The sequence below is a fragment of the Nanorana parkeri genome, unplaced genomic scaffold (genome assembly GCF_000935625.1).
Source record: "Nanorana parkeri isolate BGI_ZX_2015 unplaced genomic scaffold, ASM93562v1 scaffold810, whole genome shotgun sequence".
Classification (NCBI taxonomy): Eukaryota; Metazoa; Chordata; class Amphibia; order Anura; family Dicroglossidae; genus Nanorana; species Nanorana parkeri.
Genome location: NW_017307078.1, coordinates 232,719 through 252,791, shown reverse-complemented (window position 1 = coordinate 252,791; position 20,073 = coordinate 232,719). Strand labels below are relative to the sequence as shown.

The following is a 20,073-nucleotide window of genomic DNA, read 5'->3' as shown; positions in this document are numbered from 1 at the left end:
AGCAACCTTTAAGCTAATGTTGGTGCGTCCCCGCTGAGTCTGACTATTTTTAACTTGCCACTTAAAGCTGAACTCTAGGCAGATTTAAAAGACACAAACTAATGCAGCTCTGTAATTGTTATTACATCATTTATTTATTTTTAATGCCAGTGGTGTAAGTACTTTAATATGACCTGATACCAGCCTCTTGTAGTCCCTGTACAGTGGGCTGGAGTGTGAGAGGAAGAAGCAGCACAAGAAGCATGCTGATAGGAAGAGAAAGCAGAGTGTGTGTGAGCTTATCACTGTGCTGTTTTTTTTTCATTGTGCACTAACAGGCAGGGAGGTCCAGGATGAGTTCAGTGGAAATGGGTTAAATGATATAGTTACATGGTTATAAAGTTGATAAGGTTGAATAAAGACACAGGACCATTGAATTCAACCTATGAGGGTGTGTGTGGGTGCATGAGTTACTAAGAGTAGCTGTGCCCCTGAATATCAGGTTCTCTTGGGAAAGCATATAAAATATTATGGACATTATGGACATTTGTTTCTATTATGAAGATGTGTGCATTTATTTAGCTATTTATTATTTTAATTTCTCAATGGCCTTTTCCTTTAATCTGATGGCCAACATCAGTCAATACTAAATGATGTTGGCCATCAGATTAACGGCAAAGTCCATTGAAAAAGTAAATAAATAAATAAATGCACACACCTTAATAATAAAAAAAATGGCCATTTGTTATTATTTTGCAATGGAGCCACTAAAGCATTACAACTGTGATCAGTTGATCACAGGTGCAATGCTTTAACTCCTGCAGGTGCTCCCTCCAGCCCATGCCTTGTTATGGGCATTCAGTAACATGGAAGGGAGGAAGAATGAATGCACTAGAAGTGCTGTGAGGTCACCACACTTATATTCCATTGAGAACCACCATGCCCTATGCTGCGGTGGCTGATGGCACTTTCTTCCTTCACAGATCTTGTCAGAGGATCTGTGAATGGACAGTGCAACTGTGGCTTTAGGCTGCATTTAGGTGCACGTGTGTGTTACCGTACTGCAAATGGTTAATGCATGCTGTCACATAACCTGTAGAAAGCTTTCCTCTTCTCTGGGATCCATGTTTACGGGGAGGAGCTGTGCCAGGAGTTCACATTCTAGCAACATAACTACCACTTAGACTAGTCTGTAAACACGATAAGGGCCCTTTGCAATAATCACACAGGTATGTGCAATTAATGCACGATACAGTGCAACACACCTACCGTGCATTAACAGTGTGGACGGTGCATTGCATTGCCATTCATTTAAAAGGCACCCCAAATGCAACTTCCGCTTTCGGCTGCACCGCAATGTCCAGTACCACAATGCCATGCATTGCAGTGAGATTGAAAAAAGCTGCAAATGCAACACCGCAATGCGCTGAACCGCAGTGGCGGCACAGATCAGCGGGAATTGCATTTGGGGTGTCATTCAAATAAATGGCAACGCAATGGAACTCATGCGCTGTTAAAACATGGTAGGTGCATTGCGTGGTACTATGCATTAATCTCATGGAACCATGCGATTAACGCACGGACCTGGTGTGAATGGGCCCTAAAGTGCATCTAAAACCACGAACAATATGTAATATATTGCTGTTTACTAGTCCTTAGCTGTGGTGGCTGCATTTGTGTTTGGTTTTTTTCTGGCCTATTTTTTCCCTTTATTTCCAACTGGTGATCCTGCCAAGAACACACTTCCTGTTGTTACACCGCTTACTGTCTTAGGGTAACCATGCTTATGCTTACCATACCGTGTCTACAGAGGAACAGCATTGTCACCCTAGGACAGGACTATACTATTACCTCCCCTTCTCTTCTTCCCCATAACGTGAAGGGCCATGGTTCTGTAGAAATATAATTATTGCAATTAGACATTTAATTTGAGCTGCACATAATGCCAATTCTAGCAAAGTTAACCAGTTGACATCCGCGGTGTTAAAGTTACTAAAGTTACTTCCCATCCAGGCCATTTTTCAGTATTCAGCGCTGCGGTACTTTGACTGACATTTATTCCGTCATGCAGCGCTGTACTGAAATGAATTTTATACCCTTTTTTGGGGACAGATAGAGCTTTCTTTTGGTGGTATTTAATCACCACTGGGGTTTTTATTTTTTTACTATATTAAGGAAAAATCACCGAAATTAAAAAAAAAAACAGTTTCCCCTATATTAAATGATAAAACATTTATTATTACCCAATTTTTTGGTAAAATATAAAAGACGGGGTCACGTCGGGTAAAAAGACACCAAACATGTCAAGCCTTAAAATTGCGTGCGCGCGCAAAACCTCAAAAAACGATAATACCCAAAATTGGCCATAGGCGATGCTTTAAAAGCTGTTACCGCTCATCAGTTTAGTGTTATCAGTGATTGATGGCCCTAAAATGATTTCTCTCACTGCGACGTTCGCGGCGATATGTAACATGTGTAGCGCAATTGTAATTTTTGCGCGCTGGGGCACCGGACGCGTATTTACGTTTATAGGCGCGTAAACGTGGGGGTGGGGGAGTTAAACATTTTGGGGGGGTTTTTTCCCCTTTTTTTATATGTGGCTTTTATTTTATTTTATTTTTTTATGTGTTACTTTTCTTTTTTTTTATTTATATATTTTTTTTTTGCACTTATTGTTATTGCTATTATATAGGGGGATAACAACCCCCTATATAATAGCAAAGGCACACTGACAGGTCCTCTTTATGGAGATATTAGGGGTCTCTAGGACCCCTAATATCACCTATGGACCCCAAAAGAAGCTGATAAAGCAGAGATCTGCTTTATCAGCTTCTTCTCTCTCCAGATGACTGACAGGTGAATGCGGAAGTGATGTAACACACATCACTTCTGCATTCACAGCCCGGACGGGGATCAGCAAGGAGCTGATCTCCCGTCCTCCTCCTCCTGACGCCCTCGGAGCCGGTCCCGGGATCCAAGATGGGGCAGCGGATCCCGGGATTCAAGGTGAGGGGTCAGGGGGGGGGAAAAAAAACCCGGCAGCGCCGACCGCGCGCGCGGGGGGATGCAGCAGTGCCGTCCGTCCGTTTTTCTACTACGGGCGGACGGCAAGAGGTTAAAGGTACTTCATTTTTTAAATTTTTTTTAAGGCCCTGTTCACACCAGGGCGGTTCGATCGCGCAGATTTGTCCACGCTGAACCGCAGACATGAATGATCCCATACGTTCCTATGGTAACAGTTTATGTGATCGCGTGGCTCTGTGCGATCTGAATCGCCTGCCACCCGAAATGCTGCCTGAACCTTTTTTCCAGTACTTATCAGCGTGGATTTCATACAGATTGGAATGGAAACCCGCTGATTAGCACGTTTTTGGGGCTTTTTTTAATTGCGCAAAATGCAAATAAAAACACCTAAAACCACCCTTTTAAAATGTGTGCGGAAACCGCGCTTAAGCGGATCCGCCCTGGTGTGAATGACATTTATTGAATTTAAATTTAAAATAAATAAATAACATGTTTTCTGGGTTTGATGGGTCTGTTTATGATTAGTGAATGTAGGTTGCTCTTACTGCAAAGGGTTACATGTTCCAGAAAGGGCCTATGCAGTATTACAACTGTGACAATCCACCCATTCCAGCAAATTGCTGCCCACTGGGCAAGCAAGTGAGCGCATGGAAACTCACACTCGCCCAGTATGTGGTTTCCATATACAGGCCTCCTCCCTGCATCTTACATTATCCATTTGACTGATTTAAAGGGAGGAACCCTCTGCATGGGTAAGGAGAGAACTAGGGGGTGACATCACTGGCAGTTGGCCAACCATGGTGTCATGAAGCCCAAGCAATAACTTCTCTTCGACAGCTGAAATTTCAGAAACAGTTTGTATGTTGTAGCCAGCTAACAAGGGGTTTAATATTTTGCCATCTCTTACACAAACCATATGGGTACAATCTCTGCATGCAATAAACATTTTATTTTGTAGAAAACCTAATATTACCAGGAGAAGGAGAAGTCATCATGTAATGAGGAAAAGGTGATACATTAGCTTTTATGCATGGAGATCATGAGGGTTATTTTCTGGGCAGAGATCCTGGTACTGAGAGTGATGCTCTACCCAATGGCCCCCCACACAATAACCTGTTTGTAACCTCAAACATCACACTAACCCTTCCTGCAAACCCCGGTCCTTAAACTAACCCTCCTTGTAGCACAAACTCTCACACTAACCCATTCACACTTGTTAATGGGGCCGATCGCTTAGCCTCACAAATTTCTCTGTGAGGCTCATGTGATCAGCTGCGGGTGGGAAGTGCTGTACAACACAATGACAGCTGCCAGCACCTGCAGTCATTTGTGGCCAGTTGTGTAGTTGCACATTACTATTAAATTGAGCTCTGGGGTGAAAAAAAACCTTTCATATACAAAAATAAATCACCAACATCAGAGCAAAGGACTAAAGCTGGCCATACACCTGGGAACTCTCATTTCCTCCATCCACACTAACAGTGTGGTTAGGGGAATCCCCCCCACCAGTCTATTGTATTCTGACAGCAATGGGTGTGAACACTGTTCAGCCAAATCTATTCAGACCAAAACCTTTGACAAAAATTTATTGCAATATTGACTTTTGTCAAATGGGTCTACATGCTGGTCAAATTTCAGCCAAGTCAGCAGGACTCCCAAGTCAAAATTCAATTAGTGTATGGCCAGTTTTAGTTGTATGTATATGTCACATCCCTGCAGAGAAATAGGTACACCTTTCATGTCCACTGTGCCAGGACCTCTGGCACCCTAGGCAGAGATGCCAAAAAGTGCCTCCACCTAGGTGGAAGAGGGTGGAGCTCCAAGTTCAATCAGTCTGGATGGGGGAGGTGTTGAAATGTGGTTAAACGTGTATCATTTAGTCATAATAAATACAAACAGAGAGGGTTTCCATTAATATTATTGTATACATTATTAATTCTATCGTCTGGGTACTAAATTAGCTAATAAATCTTCAAAAGTGCAGATGTTATTGTGATCCATCCCTTTTATAAAGGTGCTAGAATTGTGTTTCTGGTACTAAACATTTTCCTAACAGACCAGTCCATTTTGAACGTTAAGGGTTGAGGTCCCATAATGTTGAGGGCCTTTTTACATATGTACAGTGTGTTAACCCATGCACAGTAACATGTTATGTTGCATGTTAATGTGCATTGGGTTAAGGCAGAACAGTCATAAAAATTAATGGTCTGCCAACACCCCAAATATGTCATTTAGTAGATTAGTGACACGCAAGGACACTGAGGGGGAGAGTTGTGGAGTGGAAAGATAAATTTGAGTGTCATCCGCATAGAGATGGTATTAATGTCCAAAAAAATGTCCAAAAAAATAAATGTCCAAAATGTCCCCAAAAATGGGCATGATTCATTTTGGCAACAAAGCGCCATACTCAACCGGTGTGCAAAAGTGTGAATGGGCTCTAAACCCTTCATACAGATGTGATAGCATTGTGGCTTTGTGAGTGGCATAGAAGCACAAGTGCTTTAAAGGCTTTATTTGACTGTTTATCCAAAATGGCTGCTTACACTGTGGCTGATAGTTCCCTTTTAACAAATGATTATTGTTGTGATAAAATAAATCTGCCTTCATCATCCGTGTGGAGTTTGGAAAGTGTGTCATGCACTCATGATACATTGCAGTCTTCATATCAGAATGGGGCCCTCTTCCCCTTAGGAGAGTTACCTACCCAGTTGAACTTCTCTCACCTGGAGATTATTATAAATGGAAATGATATTCTTCAGTTCACTGCCTGTTACTGAAGTTTTATTAACATAATATTTGTCTCACCAGGAAAAGAAAAGATGTGTCTCTGTGACCTTTTCGTTTGAGCTGGCTTGACCTCATAAACATCACAGCAAACATCTCCAGGCATGGAAATTGTGAAACCTTCCCTACCAGACGAAGGAAAGAAAGGAAGGCAAAACACTCTCTCGGGTCTAACAAACATGAGTAACAAACACCAGGCTACAGATGTAAATTGTTAAGGATCCATAAAATCCCACAGTTGATCTTCCCAACTGGATCTCAGTTAGGGCTTACACTGTATTTTAATATATGTTAATTAGGTACTTCGCCTTCCTGTCTGTAAAGTGCCACCACAATCATCTTTTAGAGTCACTTAAAACCCCAGTTGCTCTTTTATGCTTGGTCCCAACCCTTTCACACCCCCAAATAGCCTATGATCAATGTCAATATCCTGTGTGCAGCAAAGCATATTATGCATGTGTGCAAGACTCTCATTGTGGCATAGTAGTTATGAAGTGTTTTAATGGTCCTTGGACTGCAGGAAATGTGTGCAGTGTGTATACTGTGAGTAGATTAAAGCTGGGCATACATGCTTCGAATTTCGGCCGGTTCATCAAGAAATTTGAAGCTTGGGTAGCGGTGGCGGTGTCAGCACTTTTCCGACTGGAATCCCTTGATCATCTGATGTCGGAAAATTCTCACCCGAACAGAGCGAGGAGCCAATGAGCTGCTTGCTCTGTTTGGGTACTCTGACAGTGGCTGCCAGCTGCTGTCAGAATACAATGTAAACAGTGGGAGACTCCTTGATCAATGCTCCAAAGCGTTAATAGAGGAATTTGTTCCATTTTCTTCATTCAGCCGCTAGGTAAAAACAAAGATAATAGAAACTAGGGATGCACAGATACCGATACTAGTATCGGTATTGGTGCAGATGCCGAGTATTTGGGCGAGTGATCGTACTCGCCCAAATGCTTCGATGCCTAGCCTGATACTTCTGGTATCAGGAAGCCGGCGGCACGTCATTACATGCTGCCAGGCTTCCTGATTGGTCGGAAGTTGGCCAATCAGGAAGCCAGGCGCCGTGTAATGATGAGGGAGCATGGAGCCAGCTTCTCAGCCAATCAGGAAGCCAGGCGCCACGTCATTACACAGAGCCCGGCTTCCTAATTGGCCAGAAAGCCGGCTCCATGCTTTCTCGTCACCTAAGAACGACAAGCATGGGGACGGCTTCCCTGATAATCGGGAAGCCGGGTGGCAAGTCATTACATGCCGCCTGGCTTACTGAATTGGACTTCCGGTACTCGGTATTCGCACTCGATACCAAAATACTGGTATCGGTGCATCCCTAATAGAAACTTGTATACACAACTTTAGAATCTATTGAACTATACCCCTCAAGGTCATTCCCAGTATTTGGCGCAATGTAGCCACGCCATTTATTTTGTTGCGGCGTGCTGCGCTCCACATGCTATCAATTTGAACATGTTTCTCTTTCTCGAATTCTAAATTTGGTAGGTTGTATGAACAGATGGGGTCAGGCTCTCAAATCATGTGCATATCAAAGCTCCCCTCCCAGGCATGCCCTTCAGCATGAGAAAGAAGTATTTCTTATAACTAAATGAATAAATGAAAGTTGAGCTGAACTCAACTATTGGCATATTAAAAACAGTAGGGTGGTGTAGCAGGCGCTGCCCACACAGCTTCTCCCAACAAGAATTCCCTGAGATGCCTGCGCAAAGTACAAGTGATCTGGCCAGCTGTACAGCCACCCAAATCACTTCTACTAGCCTGCAAACGTTCCACCCTCCCCTCCACTAGGGTTGCACCTGTCCGGGATTCACCCAGACAGTCCGGGTTTTAAGTGCTGTGTCAGGGTTTCATGGCAGCTGAAACCCAGACACAAGATGTCAGGCAGACGGGGCAACCAAAATTAGGATAGGGGCTACTGGCCTCCCACTGCTAATAGGCTGCAATATTTAAATATGAATGGGTGGTGCTATTTACATATAAATAAGCCATGGCTCATTCATGTCTAAATATTGCAGTTAATTGATATGAAAATTCTGTACCTCCTCCCTCCCCCCATTGTAGAAGGTGGTAAAGTCCAGGATTCTGGCAGTGTCTCAACGTGGGAAAGGTATTTCAGCTGTTCTTCTTCTTGTATCTCCTGTATCTGTCATTGTGTGTGGCTATCAGCCTCTGTGGTTAGCAGACATGTTGTGTAGCTCTCTGACGCCTTTTTACAGCCTTCCAACAGTTTAGTTCACTTTGAATGAGACCCCTGACTGCTTTTTATTTCCTTACACAGTTTTGCAGCTAAAATCTCTGGAAAGGACCCTTTTTTTAGATACAAAATATTGTAAGTTGGGATTTGTTTTATATTTACTTTCAAGAGGCATTGTAGTGAAAAAAGTGAATTCTACTGTAATCCAGCAAATATTGCATCTATGCTAATTCAGAAATCTCAATCATTTTAAGGTAATTGCTGGTCAGTGTATATACCTCCGTTACATTGCTGGTCAGTGTATATACCTCTGTTACATTGCTGGTCATTGTATATACCTCAGTTAAATTGCTGTTAGCCTCCATTACATTGGCAGGTCACTAAGAATACTTACGTTACACTGGCGGTCAGTGTAAGGCCTCCTAACTCATTCTCTCCTCTCTCTCCTGGCTGTCTTTTCTCGCTCTCTCCCCTGGCTGTCTCTCCTCTTTCCTCCCTGGCTGTCTCTCCTCACTCTCTCTCGGCCATCTTTCCTCTCTCTCCCCTGGCTGTCTCTCCTTGCTCTCTCTCTTGGCTGTCTCTCCTCTCTCTCGCCTGGGTGTCTCTCTCCGCTCTCCTTCCTGGCTGTCTCTCCTTGCTCTCTCCAGGCTCTCTCTTCTCACTCACTCTGCTAGCTGTCTCTCCTCACTCACTCTCATGGCTGTTCCTCCTCACTCTCTTTCCTGGCTGTCTCCCTTCGCTGTCTCTCCAGGCTGTCTCTCGTCGCTCTGTCTCCTATCTGTCTCTCTTTGCTTTCTCCGTCCGCCTCAGGCTGCCTCATTATTGGGATGGACGTAGGGAAGGCAATAGACACGGGCCACCAGAGAGGTGTGTACAATGTATCTTCTTAGGCAGGGACTCTTTCTGGCAGATGTTTAGTGTGACAACAGAGTTACTTTTAGCAATGGTAGAGCTTTTCCACTTTAAGTCAATACAATGCTTGTCTATTGGTTATTCCACTTTTTAAAAACCATGATCCTGGGTGGCCGAAATCTTATCTCAGCAGATTTGTAGAGAGCAGAGTGATAGCACTGAACCAGCTCTGACAGCCGACTCTAGTAGTTGATGTACAATTGCAATAAAAAAATGGAGAACGGTAAGTTTATAACAAAGTTGATGTTACAAAAATTACTTTAAAAAAATACTGTAAAAATTGACATTAAAACGAAATATGTGCTCACTGCAAATATACAATACGTTTCATATGGTACAGTACCTATAGACATCATTGACCGTTTATCTTATTAGGCCATTTATGATTGACATTTCCTTACACCTGCTGGCCAAGCCTTCTCAGGCAGAAAGTCAATGTGCTGGAATGGATTTGACCTGGCTACACAGAATTGTTCCCCCCAGCCTGAGATTCCCCAACCCAATCAAAATTCCCTCCACCCCCTCTACTCTTCATAGGATTAGGATACATATGTAGAATAGCATACATGTTAGCTTGATGTTGCTATATAGGTTTGTACAGCGCTCACGGGCGGCTGGATCTGCAGTATGTGCAGGCACCTTTAAAGTTAACAAAAGAAATTCCTAATTGACATGATTTTATATCTTGCTCATTAGTATTACATTAGTGCTGCTTGTAAATGATTTTCCTACCACTGGAAATTGATTCCGGAAGGAAAGAACAATAGATTCAAGGCTGCAGCTATCAGTGACAAATGGGTCTGCCTTTGTATAGTTTACTTTATACCACTTAACTGCTTAATTTGCCTAATAACGTAAGCATTGCAAAGTGGTAGCTTTGGCAATGTTAAAGCAGCATTGTATGTACTGGAATCTTACTTTAAGAGATCTGAATGTATTCAGACTAAACTCAAATCATGTTTGGCCACTTTACTCCACATTCCTGAGAGAGTGCTGTTTCTTATGGGCTGTTCCTGAGTGTAATAAGACTACGCTGCCTTTCATCAGTGCTGTCCGTTCCAGTTAAAGTGGGTGATAGTTGTCAGGCTTTGTACTAAATTATGTATTATCATTTAAGCCTCTGAAAACTGCTCTACATTGATACACACTAGCACTATATTCACACACATAGATCCACATATTGCAATGCATAGTTCAAGCAGCCTTAGTGTAAAAGTTAGCAAGCGTTGCTGCTAATCAGCAGGGGACATGGACTGATGCAGAGAGGCCGCTGAGCACAGCGGTTCATCTCTGCAGAATACAGTGAGGCAAGTTAACAGTTTTTTTTAAGCGATCTTAATAGGTTTCCTAGTGTCTGCCTAAAAATAGAAAACCTCATTAAATGTTATATTCCTTTTTTTAACATTACTACCCCAAAACACAGTAGATCTTTAGAAGCTTTATGGTAGTTAAATTATATCTCTATCTTCCCATGGTTGCCTACCCCTGGCTTCAATCAGCCCTCTTTTAAAACAACATAAAAATGTGCTGTAGCCTACACTCCTGCACTTGGGCCCCAACACTTTATTGAATCAGCACGGTAATATCAGTCCATAAATAATATTGCTCTAACGGCTTTAGCGAAATTAGGTCATGTGCACAGATGTGGGCTGTTATGCTTAATATAAGTGTGCGGAGTATAACTTGTGATCGTTGTAACTTCTGAAGACAGTATCTCATATGAATGAGGCTCTGCAGACCTCTAGTAAGGACATACGTCAGTAATCAGTGTCTAGCTTGGAAAGAAACAGCCTTCCTGTACATGGAATACCCTCTGGCCCGATCTGCTCTGTGTATGAACTTCACAGTGATGCAACACCCAGAACTTGGATGTGCAGTAATAGATGTTTCGAACAATCATGGGTTTTGCAAATGCTCTCACTGAATTCATACCTACTTACCTGCAGTACTGCTCTGTGATAAGCTAGAGCTATCTTGGTAGAGCTATCTACCTGCTTTCTACCTGCAAAGCTCCACTCTCTTTCTGAAAACGTTTTAGGTATTTTGTGGAGGATGAAAATGGATTCTTGCTGTAACAAATAAAAGGGCGTGTATAGAAACTGTCATTGTTACTGCTTCCTTTTGATTGGAATGACAGTTCTGTCCAAACTTGTGTAATACAGATTTGCCCAAGTTTAAAAAAGATGCAAGTGTAACCGCTGGAAGAAGCAGTAGTAATATTGTGTGTGGAGCATGCACAGTTTATCTGAACAGTAGCATTTTATACATACCAGTTGAGTATGTCAAATATTACAAAAATCTGCAGATATATACGGAAACCACAATCACAAGGGATCTGGTGGGTTTGGTTTGTTTAACATTCTGTTAAACAATTATGAAAAGGCAGATATGAAAAGAGATAGCCCAATGCTCCCAATTATTGTCTCATATGCAGTAATTAGGAAATCATTGGAGAGGCGCTGAATATTCTTATTGCATGAAGGAAGGGTCATCTGAGGCCCTAAGGGCCAGTTCACACCATATTCAGTTGTGATGCAGTCTGTTTATTTGACTGCTGCAGTCAAAATACAGCACAATGCTTTCCTATGGGCTTTCTTGTGCTTTATTCACACCATTGCAGTGTGAAAAAAGCACAAGAAAGACCATAGGAAAGCATTGTGATGTATTTTGACTGCAGCAGTCAAATAAACGGACTGCATCACAACTGCATATGGTGTGAACTGGCCCAAAAGGTACTTTTCTTAACTCTGACATCTCTCTGCAATGGTGAGTTTACAGTAGGTTATTCACCATTAGCATATACTGTACCTGTATATTCACCTCCAAATAGTGCTGGTCCCAGTACACACATAGAAGACCAGACTGTAAACTTGGGGGACTCAAAGGAACCAGTAGAGAGGTGCAAGCAAGAACAAGTATAAATGTAAGTACTAACTCAAGGTATGTTATGTAACTCAAGGTCAGATAACAGTCTGCCCCTCTGGCAAATACTAAGAGGGTGGGGGTGTTGTAGAGGATCTGTGGACCTATTCAAACTGTAAAAATAGTGCATTGCTCTTGGCCCCCAGTACTTTTCAGGTGCCAATTTTTAGACTATATTGCCCCAGTGGGTGTTGCACCGTTTGGTAGTTAAAGCAGATCTCTACCTTACCAAGGTTGCCTGCTCCTGGCCTTAGTTGCAAAGTTTGGTCAATTGCCAAATAGCGGGCTGTTACAATATGCATGCCAAGAAGACCAACTTGTACAATTGAGGGACCAAGAGGAACCAGCAGAGAAATGCAAACAAGGACAAGTACAAATGTAAGCCTGGACCTGAGGGTCTGGTTCAAATGTACTCAGTGTAACTCAAGGTCATATAAACAGTCCAGCACCTTGGGCAAATGTCAAAAGGGGGTGTGTTGTAGAGGATCTGTAAACCTATGCAAACTGTGAAGAAAAAACACTTTGCTCTGGACCACTAGTACTTTTCAAGTGCTATGGTATGGGCTATATTGCCCCACTGGGTGTTGCACAGTTTGGTAGTTACAGATCTCTACTGTACCAAGGTTGCCTTCTCCTGGCCTTAGTTGCAAAATTTGGTCAATTGCCAAAAAAAGAGTGGACTTGTATATTTTGTATGCCAAGTTGCTTTTTATACACAGCTCACATCTTATATAACCTCAGCAGCAAATGCATAGTCCCTAGGCTAGATGTCTGAACTAATCATTGTTACTTTATCTTCCAAATCTGTATGCAACACAAATTAGACAATACTCTCTATTTAAGAACATTATACTACCTAACGATACAGACTTTCCTTAGTAATATCAAACCTACAATGCAGTCACAGCTGGGATGTCTTGTAAAACACATGCAAGGAGGTGCTAAGCGACTACAGATTGCCATGAATGACAAAGATGATTTCCGTGCATGTTTTCTGTACAAGATTTTCCATGCGTGACATGAGAGAATGAAGTCATACTCACAGGCTCGAAATCCATTCTCCCCGTTGTTTCTTGCGACCTCGTCGCTGTAGACTGTGGTCATGTTCCCTTTTTCACAATGGTTCCTGCATCGGCCCCCCACGCAGTGAACACGGCAGATCATGGGTGTGAACATGACTCTGACCTTCTCCACCTGTCCGGAGGCTGGCATCCACCCCAAGCAGCAGAGAGAAACAGAAAGAAAAATCAGCCTTCTATCCATTTTGAGGTCTCACCCCCAGAGGCCCCAATGGATTGCTAGCTCTTGGGGGCCTCAGGGAGTGGGTTTAGTTTTCTTCTTTGGTGCTGTGTAAGTTTTGCGGATTGTCTACTTTTCAAACTCCTCCTGCTCCTCACGTAGAACTAGAAAGGAGGGAAGGAAGGGGGAGATTTGGGGAGAACTGGTTTGCTACTCCTAAGGGGTCTGGTGTTGTTAGAATCCCCTCACACAGGAGAGCACAAAGCTGGACTAAAGGATACTCTCACTGTACTACAGCAAAGAAAGTTAGAGATTAAAAAAAAAAAGAGAGAGAGAGAGAGAGGACGGATGAGGGGAGTGACATTAAGCAAGAACGGTTACACAGCATGCTGGCTACAATATGAAATGTGGATCAACTAATTAAAAACAGTCACTGGGCAGTGATCCAACAACAATGTTTACAAGGGTATACCGTCAGCCATTAGTAGGGCTCACTTTAACCCCGTTCACTCCCTGATCCAAATATTTATATACAGTCAGGATACAGAGAATAATTGAGGTAACAAGACTGCATAGCAAGACAGAAATGACAAAATTGTTATCACTGCATCCCGCACCTGCTTCTAAGGTAGAAACATGCAAATAGTTTTATAGTTTTATTATAGCTGATTGCTATAATGATGCCACATATATATTCCTGTGTATGAAGAACTTATTGATCACTCTCAGTAAATCAGCAAATTGAAGTCACTTACCACAACCCATTGGAGTCCTTCACTTATCTGACAATGGTAAACTTATATCTGATTGGATGCAATGGGTGACTACACTGTGGCTATCTTCATTTCTCCCTGCACTGACTTACTAAACAAAATGCTTTGTATTATTAATGCAAATATTATATAAATATACCTAAATAATCCTGGAAAACATAATATTTTCTGAGTAGTGATGGAATTGGAATTGATAAATCTGGGTAGTACCAGCATTGTGTGCTAATCCAATACATGAAGAAATAAAACAAAAAATATCTGAATAGTAGTGTACAGGTGACCATAAGCTAAGGCCGGAGTAGGCAAACTTTGGCTCTTCAGCTGTTGTGAAACTCCAAATCCCATCATACATCTGCCGCCTCTGGGAGTCAGACCTGTGGCTGTCAAAGTCTTGCAATGCCTCACAGGATTTGTAGTTTCAACACAGCTGGAGGGCCGGAGTTTCCCTACTTATGCACTAAGGAGTTCGCTTATAAATGTTTGCATGGCACTAAAGCCCATAGATGGTGCTGACGAGTATAGGGATTCCTATACTCAGCAGCACCATCTACGGACATTAGTGCTGTGCAAACAGCAACTTTTATAAATGACCCCCTAGTTGCCCGCCGGGCTATTCTATTGTGACAGCGGCGGGTCTGCCACTATCAGAATACCCGAACAGCCAAACAGCGGCAGTCACTGTTTGACTTAGAATTTTGGGACTGGCTCCTTCAACAAGTCAGTGTGGGGCATCACACTGTTTAGATTTCGGCCACGTCCTGCTAACAGTGTATGGCCAGTGTAAAACCTTTAAAGAAGATTGTTTTGAAATCATTGGTAGGTATTTGTGAAGACCTAATAGAGGCTCATGCAATTCACATTAAACCCCCAGAAAGATTTTTCCTGCGCAAGCATAGTAGACCAGCAGCAGAACTCATACTCAAAAGATCTCTCAAGTTCCCAAAACAAGCAGAAAAAAGGAACAGAGAGCTCCACACAATAGAGCTGATGAAGCTTAATTCAACAGCGTTTACCTTTTTTGCTTTGGCCCAACAGATGGTTTTATTCGCAGATCCCAACTATCCCTATTTTTTCCATATTTGTCCTTCTTTCTGGTTTGTTATATAGACTGCTATTGAAAAAAGCCCCCTCTGTATTACCTTAAATCTTTCATCTTATTTTCCAAACTCTAGCCTAAAGGAAAAGCAGGAATGAAAAAGCATCACAGGGTTTAATGTGTAACTGCTTCTAATGTAAACTTTGAGGATGAATTGCTCCACAGTACCTGCAGTTACAGAGGTCAGTGAGGGCTTGTTTTAAAGCTAATCGACTGCTTGTTAAGAATGTTTAAATGTCCATAGCCTGACACAGTTACACCAGCCATTTTTGCATCTGAATTTTACATGGATTCTCATCATGGATTCCTTTGCCTATATGCTTTGTGCTGAAAGGTGTCCCTCCCTATATCATATCTTATAAAGTTGGTAAGTTGTTTTTTTACTTTTTGGATACTGTACAACTGCTGTTGTTACTGCATATGTGATTATTCTGTAAAACTGTTTTTGTTCGCTGAGCTAAATAAACACAGTTTAAAATAAAATAAAAAGTTGGTAGGTTATGCCTCATTGCAGTGTCATTATTCTACGCTCACAAACACCATACTTAGGCATAGGGTAGAGGGAATTGTGAAGTCTAAGGCCCAATTTAGTTTCAAGGATCTCACAGTTGCTCCATGTTTGGTGCCCATAACAGTTACACCTTTGCTGTTAGGGAGTACATTGTAAAATTCACTATGTGTCCTGCCATTCTGGATGTCATTTCAATGTGGAAGAAGCGGAAAATGTTTATGGATAAATCTAGAAATACATTCTTGGAGTTTTGTTAGTAGAGGCTCACAGCAGGAGACACACAGTTTTCTTATATTTATAATCCTGCCAGGGAAAGTATTATTTGTCTATTCACGCATTTCCACTGAGCCAATAAAGCAAACACAGTCTCTCCCGAGTCTTCATAGCCACCTCATAAAGTCAACTCCAAAGAACCGTTCTCTGCTGTTTGCATTCTAGTCTGTGGCAAACACTTAAATAAGCCTAAAATGGGGGACTATAGGGAAATTAAACTGCACAGGAATGATCTTATACAGAAGTGATCAGAGAGATTGATTTATGAAAACTGATGGAAGGAAAGAAGTACCAAGCAATCTGTGCCCCCTGCCCCCCTACTTGACATTGTATTGATATATGTATAAGAATGGATACCAGATAGGGAAACCAGGATGTTTAGAGAAAAGCCCCATCTGTGATTTTAGATTTAGGATACAGGAGATCTCCCCAACAGAGTAACAAGCATCTGCAAACACCCAGCAGGGGATGAAAGCTGTCATCACTTCACTAAAAATGTTTGGGCAGAGTTCCACTTTCTGAATGGCTGGAATGTAGTACCAGGCTTCACATGCAGATATCACTGCAGGAGAAAACAGAAATCTGATGAACAAGTCTTAAAGGGTATCTCTGGTCAAAAACTAAAAATCAATCGGTATTTCTATATTGAATTTCCATAAGTTATATCCCACTCCTAATAACCATATCCATCTAGAAGTTTGCAAACGTACTTATTGAAGGTGACCCTAAGATGTACTTCCTCAATGCACTGACATCATTTCACTTCCATTTTTTTACAACTTTCACAGAATCTGCCTTCTGAACTGCAACTCAACGTCTGAACAATGTAACATCATCATTGCTTGCTGGAAGCAATGCATGATGAGATATGTAGTATTGCCAAATACAGATTACATCACATCAAGCAGCAGGGAAAGAGACGCAAAGCACACTGGGTATCCAGGAAGTTTATGAAAGTGATGGGCAGACGGAATGCAGCACTCACTACATAAAAGGGATTTTTTCACGTATGCTTTGATTTTATTATCAAAAACAACTCTAATATGTATTCCTATTACAATGCTGATGTTATAACAGGAGAGGATATGCTGGGACAACACGTTTAATTGAGTTAATGGGTTATATCAATTCAAAATTTGTAGTTCACGCAGAAATAAAAAATACACACATACAAATTAATTTTCTTATCCATTCTTAAATGCAACTAGTGGAAGTATCCACATTTTCTTGATAGATTATCAATAGATATAATAGGCTGATCACAGGTGCATCCAAACAACAGATATGAAAAGTCTTATAGTTCTTATTTTTTGAGAAAGCAGCCACATCCTGAGTAGAAAAGCCTGTACCTTGTCAGCATGTACCAGAGTGGGACTGTGTGCAGAGACAGTGGCATCACAAGGGGGGTGCGTGGGCTGCGGCCCACACCCAGTTGCCACCTTTGTAGGGGATGACACAAAAATGACTCACAGTCATTTCGGTGTTACCCCCTCTAAAAAGTCGGGCACTCGGTCATGGACCGAGAGCCCAACAGTGTCAGGAGAGAGGAGGGGACGCGGCGGCATACCTCATCCCGCCGGGTGAACATCTCCTCCTCTCTCTGCCAGCGTCCATCAGAAAGTTGGCCGCCGGCAGGCGTCAATTAGATGTACGCTCATGCGCGATGACGTCATTGCGCAAGCGCGAGGTGACGTCACACGCACGTGCGATGATGACACAGCGGGGTGTCAACCGGTCTAGAGACTGGGTGACCCCCGGCTTTGGGACGCCCCTGTGCAGAGATCCACTGAAGCATTCCAGATCCCAGGCCTATGTGATGGAGTGTAGCCCGGAGAAAGTGCCATTCCATGCGGTCAAACGCCTTCTCTGCATCTGTAGAAAGAAGCAGCAAGGGTGTCGAGGTGGAAGGGGTGTAGTGGATCACATTTAGCACCCTAGTGGTGTTGTCGCGGGCCTCCCTCCCGGGTACAAATCCCACCTGGTCTGCGTGGACGAGAGCAGGAATATTAGGTAGGGGTCTGTTCGCCAGCATCTTCGCGAAAAGATTAAAGTCTAGGTTGAGGAGGGCTATCGGACGTTAACTCCCACATTGGGAGGGATCTTTATCAGGTTTGGGAATAACCACTTCGTCCGCGCATAAGGAATCCAGAAGGACTGTTGAGCCCGACAGAATAAAGTTGTAAGCTGCCAGGAAATGGGTGCACCCCACTACTTCCTGCCTCCTCTCTCCCCCTTTTTCAAGCTAGTAGATGGACCTCAGCTGGAGACTGCTCTGTCCCTTGTGATTTTGAACTGGACAGGAAGTTCAGGGAAGCTGAGCTGAGAGAGTTGGAGCTGTTCAGAAACATGATGACTGTAAGTGTTTGGTCAAAAATGTAAGCTCATGCTTTGCTGGGCCATGTATTTTTGTTTAATCTTGATTCATTATTGAAAACAAGTTTGAGAGTTTAATAATACTTTAAACACATTTTGCTTTGATGCATGGAATATATTTATCAGTTCAATTGCTTTTCGTATTTATTTTCCTGATTGCAATACTGGATAATGGATAATAATGATGGCCAGGAGCTCCACTTTGACTTTACTTTCTGCATACTTGTTGCAGGTCAATGAATGAAATATTTAATTGGAATCCGCTATCAAATCCACCCAATCTGGTAAGGCCCCCGGGCCGGATGGTTTTACCCTCACCTATTACAAACAGTTCCTGCCGCATCTCTCCTCACACTTTCTACGGGCTCTCAACTCCCTCCGAGACACCGCCACTATCCCACCTGAATCGCTCTTGGCCCATATATCGGTGATACCCAAAGAGGGTAGAGACCCCACTTTGTGTCCTAGTTACAGGCCTATCCCACTACTCAATGTGGACACGAAGCTCTTTGCCAAGATCCTATACTTTCGTCTGGCCCCATATTTAGCTGATCTGGTACACCTAGACCAAGTGGGGTTCATCCCGGCAAGGGAGGCTAGGGACAACACCACACGGGCCTTGGGGGTCATTCACTCCGCCCTGTCGTCTGCCTCTTCCCCCCCCCATTCTCCTCATACCCTCCCTAATCCTAAACCGCCCTCTCTCTCACCCTCCTGCTAAAGCCCCCTTCCCTCTACAATACCAGACGAACTTTATTGCAAACCTCTACCTGAGTGTCGTGACCCCGACCCTCCTAAGGGCCTTGGGTGCCCCACCCCCAAGCCGGGTATTGCCCCGAATCCTAGCACACTGGAGACTGACGATGGAAGTCTCGCATCTCCTAACCCCTGTGCCACGTGTTGGATCTGGATCCCGGCACACACTTCTCTCTTTGTTTGACTGTATGTTTTCCTTGTATTGTTCCCACCCCTTGTCCAGAACTGAGGTTAATTTAGCGTTATTGATGCTAAGTATGTACTGCATATCTGGATGTCCCTTTGGGAAACTGTTTCTTTTTTGTATACAAGAAATTTAAATAAATAAAGAATTTATAAAAAAATGAATGAAATATTATTGAGGCCAAAACAACTAGTATTAAGGAGATCAGCGGTGTCAGCCTGTGTATTTCTCTCAGCACAAGCTTCCTCTAATGCTGATATGCTGATATGTCAACCCGGATGGAAAGGGGAAGTTGAGCAAGGTGGGGACTCCTCTATGTTGTTATAGTATGAGCAGTCTACTGAAATGTGATTTTAGCTTAGAAAAGATTTTGACAATACTGAAAGCAGTGCTGTTCTTTTACCTGACGTTTTCTAATGTAACCTAAACATTGTTACAAGCTTTCTTTCCCATATTTTCATAGGTAATAGCAGACATGTTGCAGCATCTGCTCTTAGGCAGGACTTTTCCCAAGTTGAAATTGGAGTACAAATTCACTTTAAATTGACACTACACCCAGGAGTTAAATCATAAAAATACATTCAAGTACCTAACTATTAACATAAATGTATCTTATTTGTGTATCACTCGGGCTAAAGCTCCTCAAATCATCTCTGAATTGGTGCTGACACTGTCCTTCCTTCTGGAGGATGGCTACTTTTGTTTCCCATGGTCCCTGTGTGTGTTCTAAAGTAGGCACCACTCCAAGCTCACTCCTGTGATGGACTACAATCTCAATACAAATTAGTGAACTAAACATGAGATTGTAGTCCATCACAGGAGTGATCTTGGAGCGGTGACTACTACACAGGGAGCATGGGGAACAAAAGTGGCCACCCTCCTGAAGGAAGGACAGTGTCAGCACCAATTCAGAGATGATTTGAGGATCTACAGCCGAGTGGTTCACAAATAGGATACATTTTTGTTACCAGTTAAGGTACTTGAATGCATTTTAAGGTTTAACTCCTGCGTTTAGTGTCACTTTAAGCTTTAACTGTTCTACTT

At 42.7% G+C, this 20,073-nt stretch overlaps 1 protein-coding gene across 1 annotated transcript in view; it reads right to left on the bottom strand.

Moving 5' to 3' along the window:
- Positions 1–13,371, bottom strand: part of LTBP4 (latent transforming growth factor beta binding protein 4) — a 75,580-nt gene extending 62,209 nt beyond the window's left edge. Inside the window, 1 exon segment of the mRNA XM_018565069.1 lies at positions 12,868–13,371. Within this exon segment, the coding sequence (XP_018420571.1) occupies positions 12,868–13,087 (220 nt within the window). The 5' untranslated portion in view covers positions 13,088–13,371.
- Between the last annotated feature and the right edge of the window lie 6,702 nt (positions 13,372–20,073).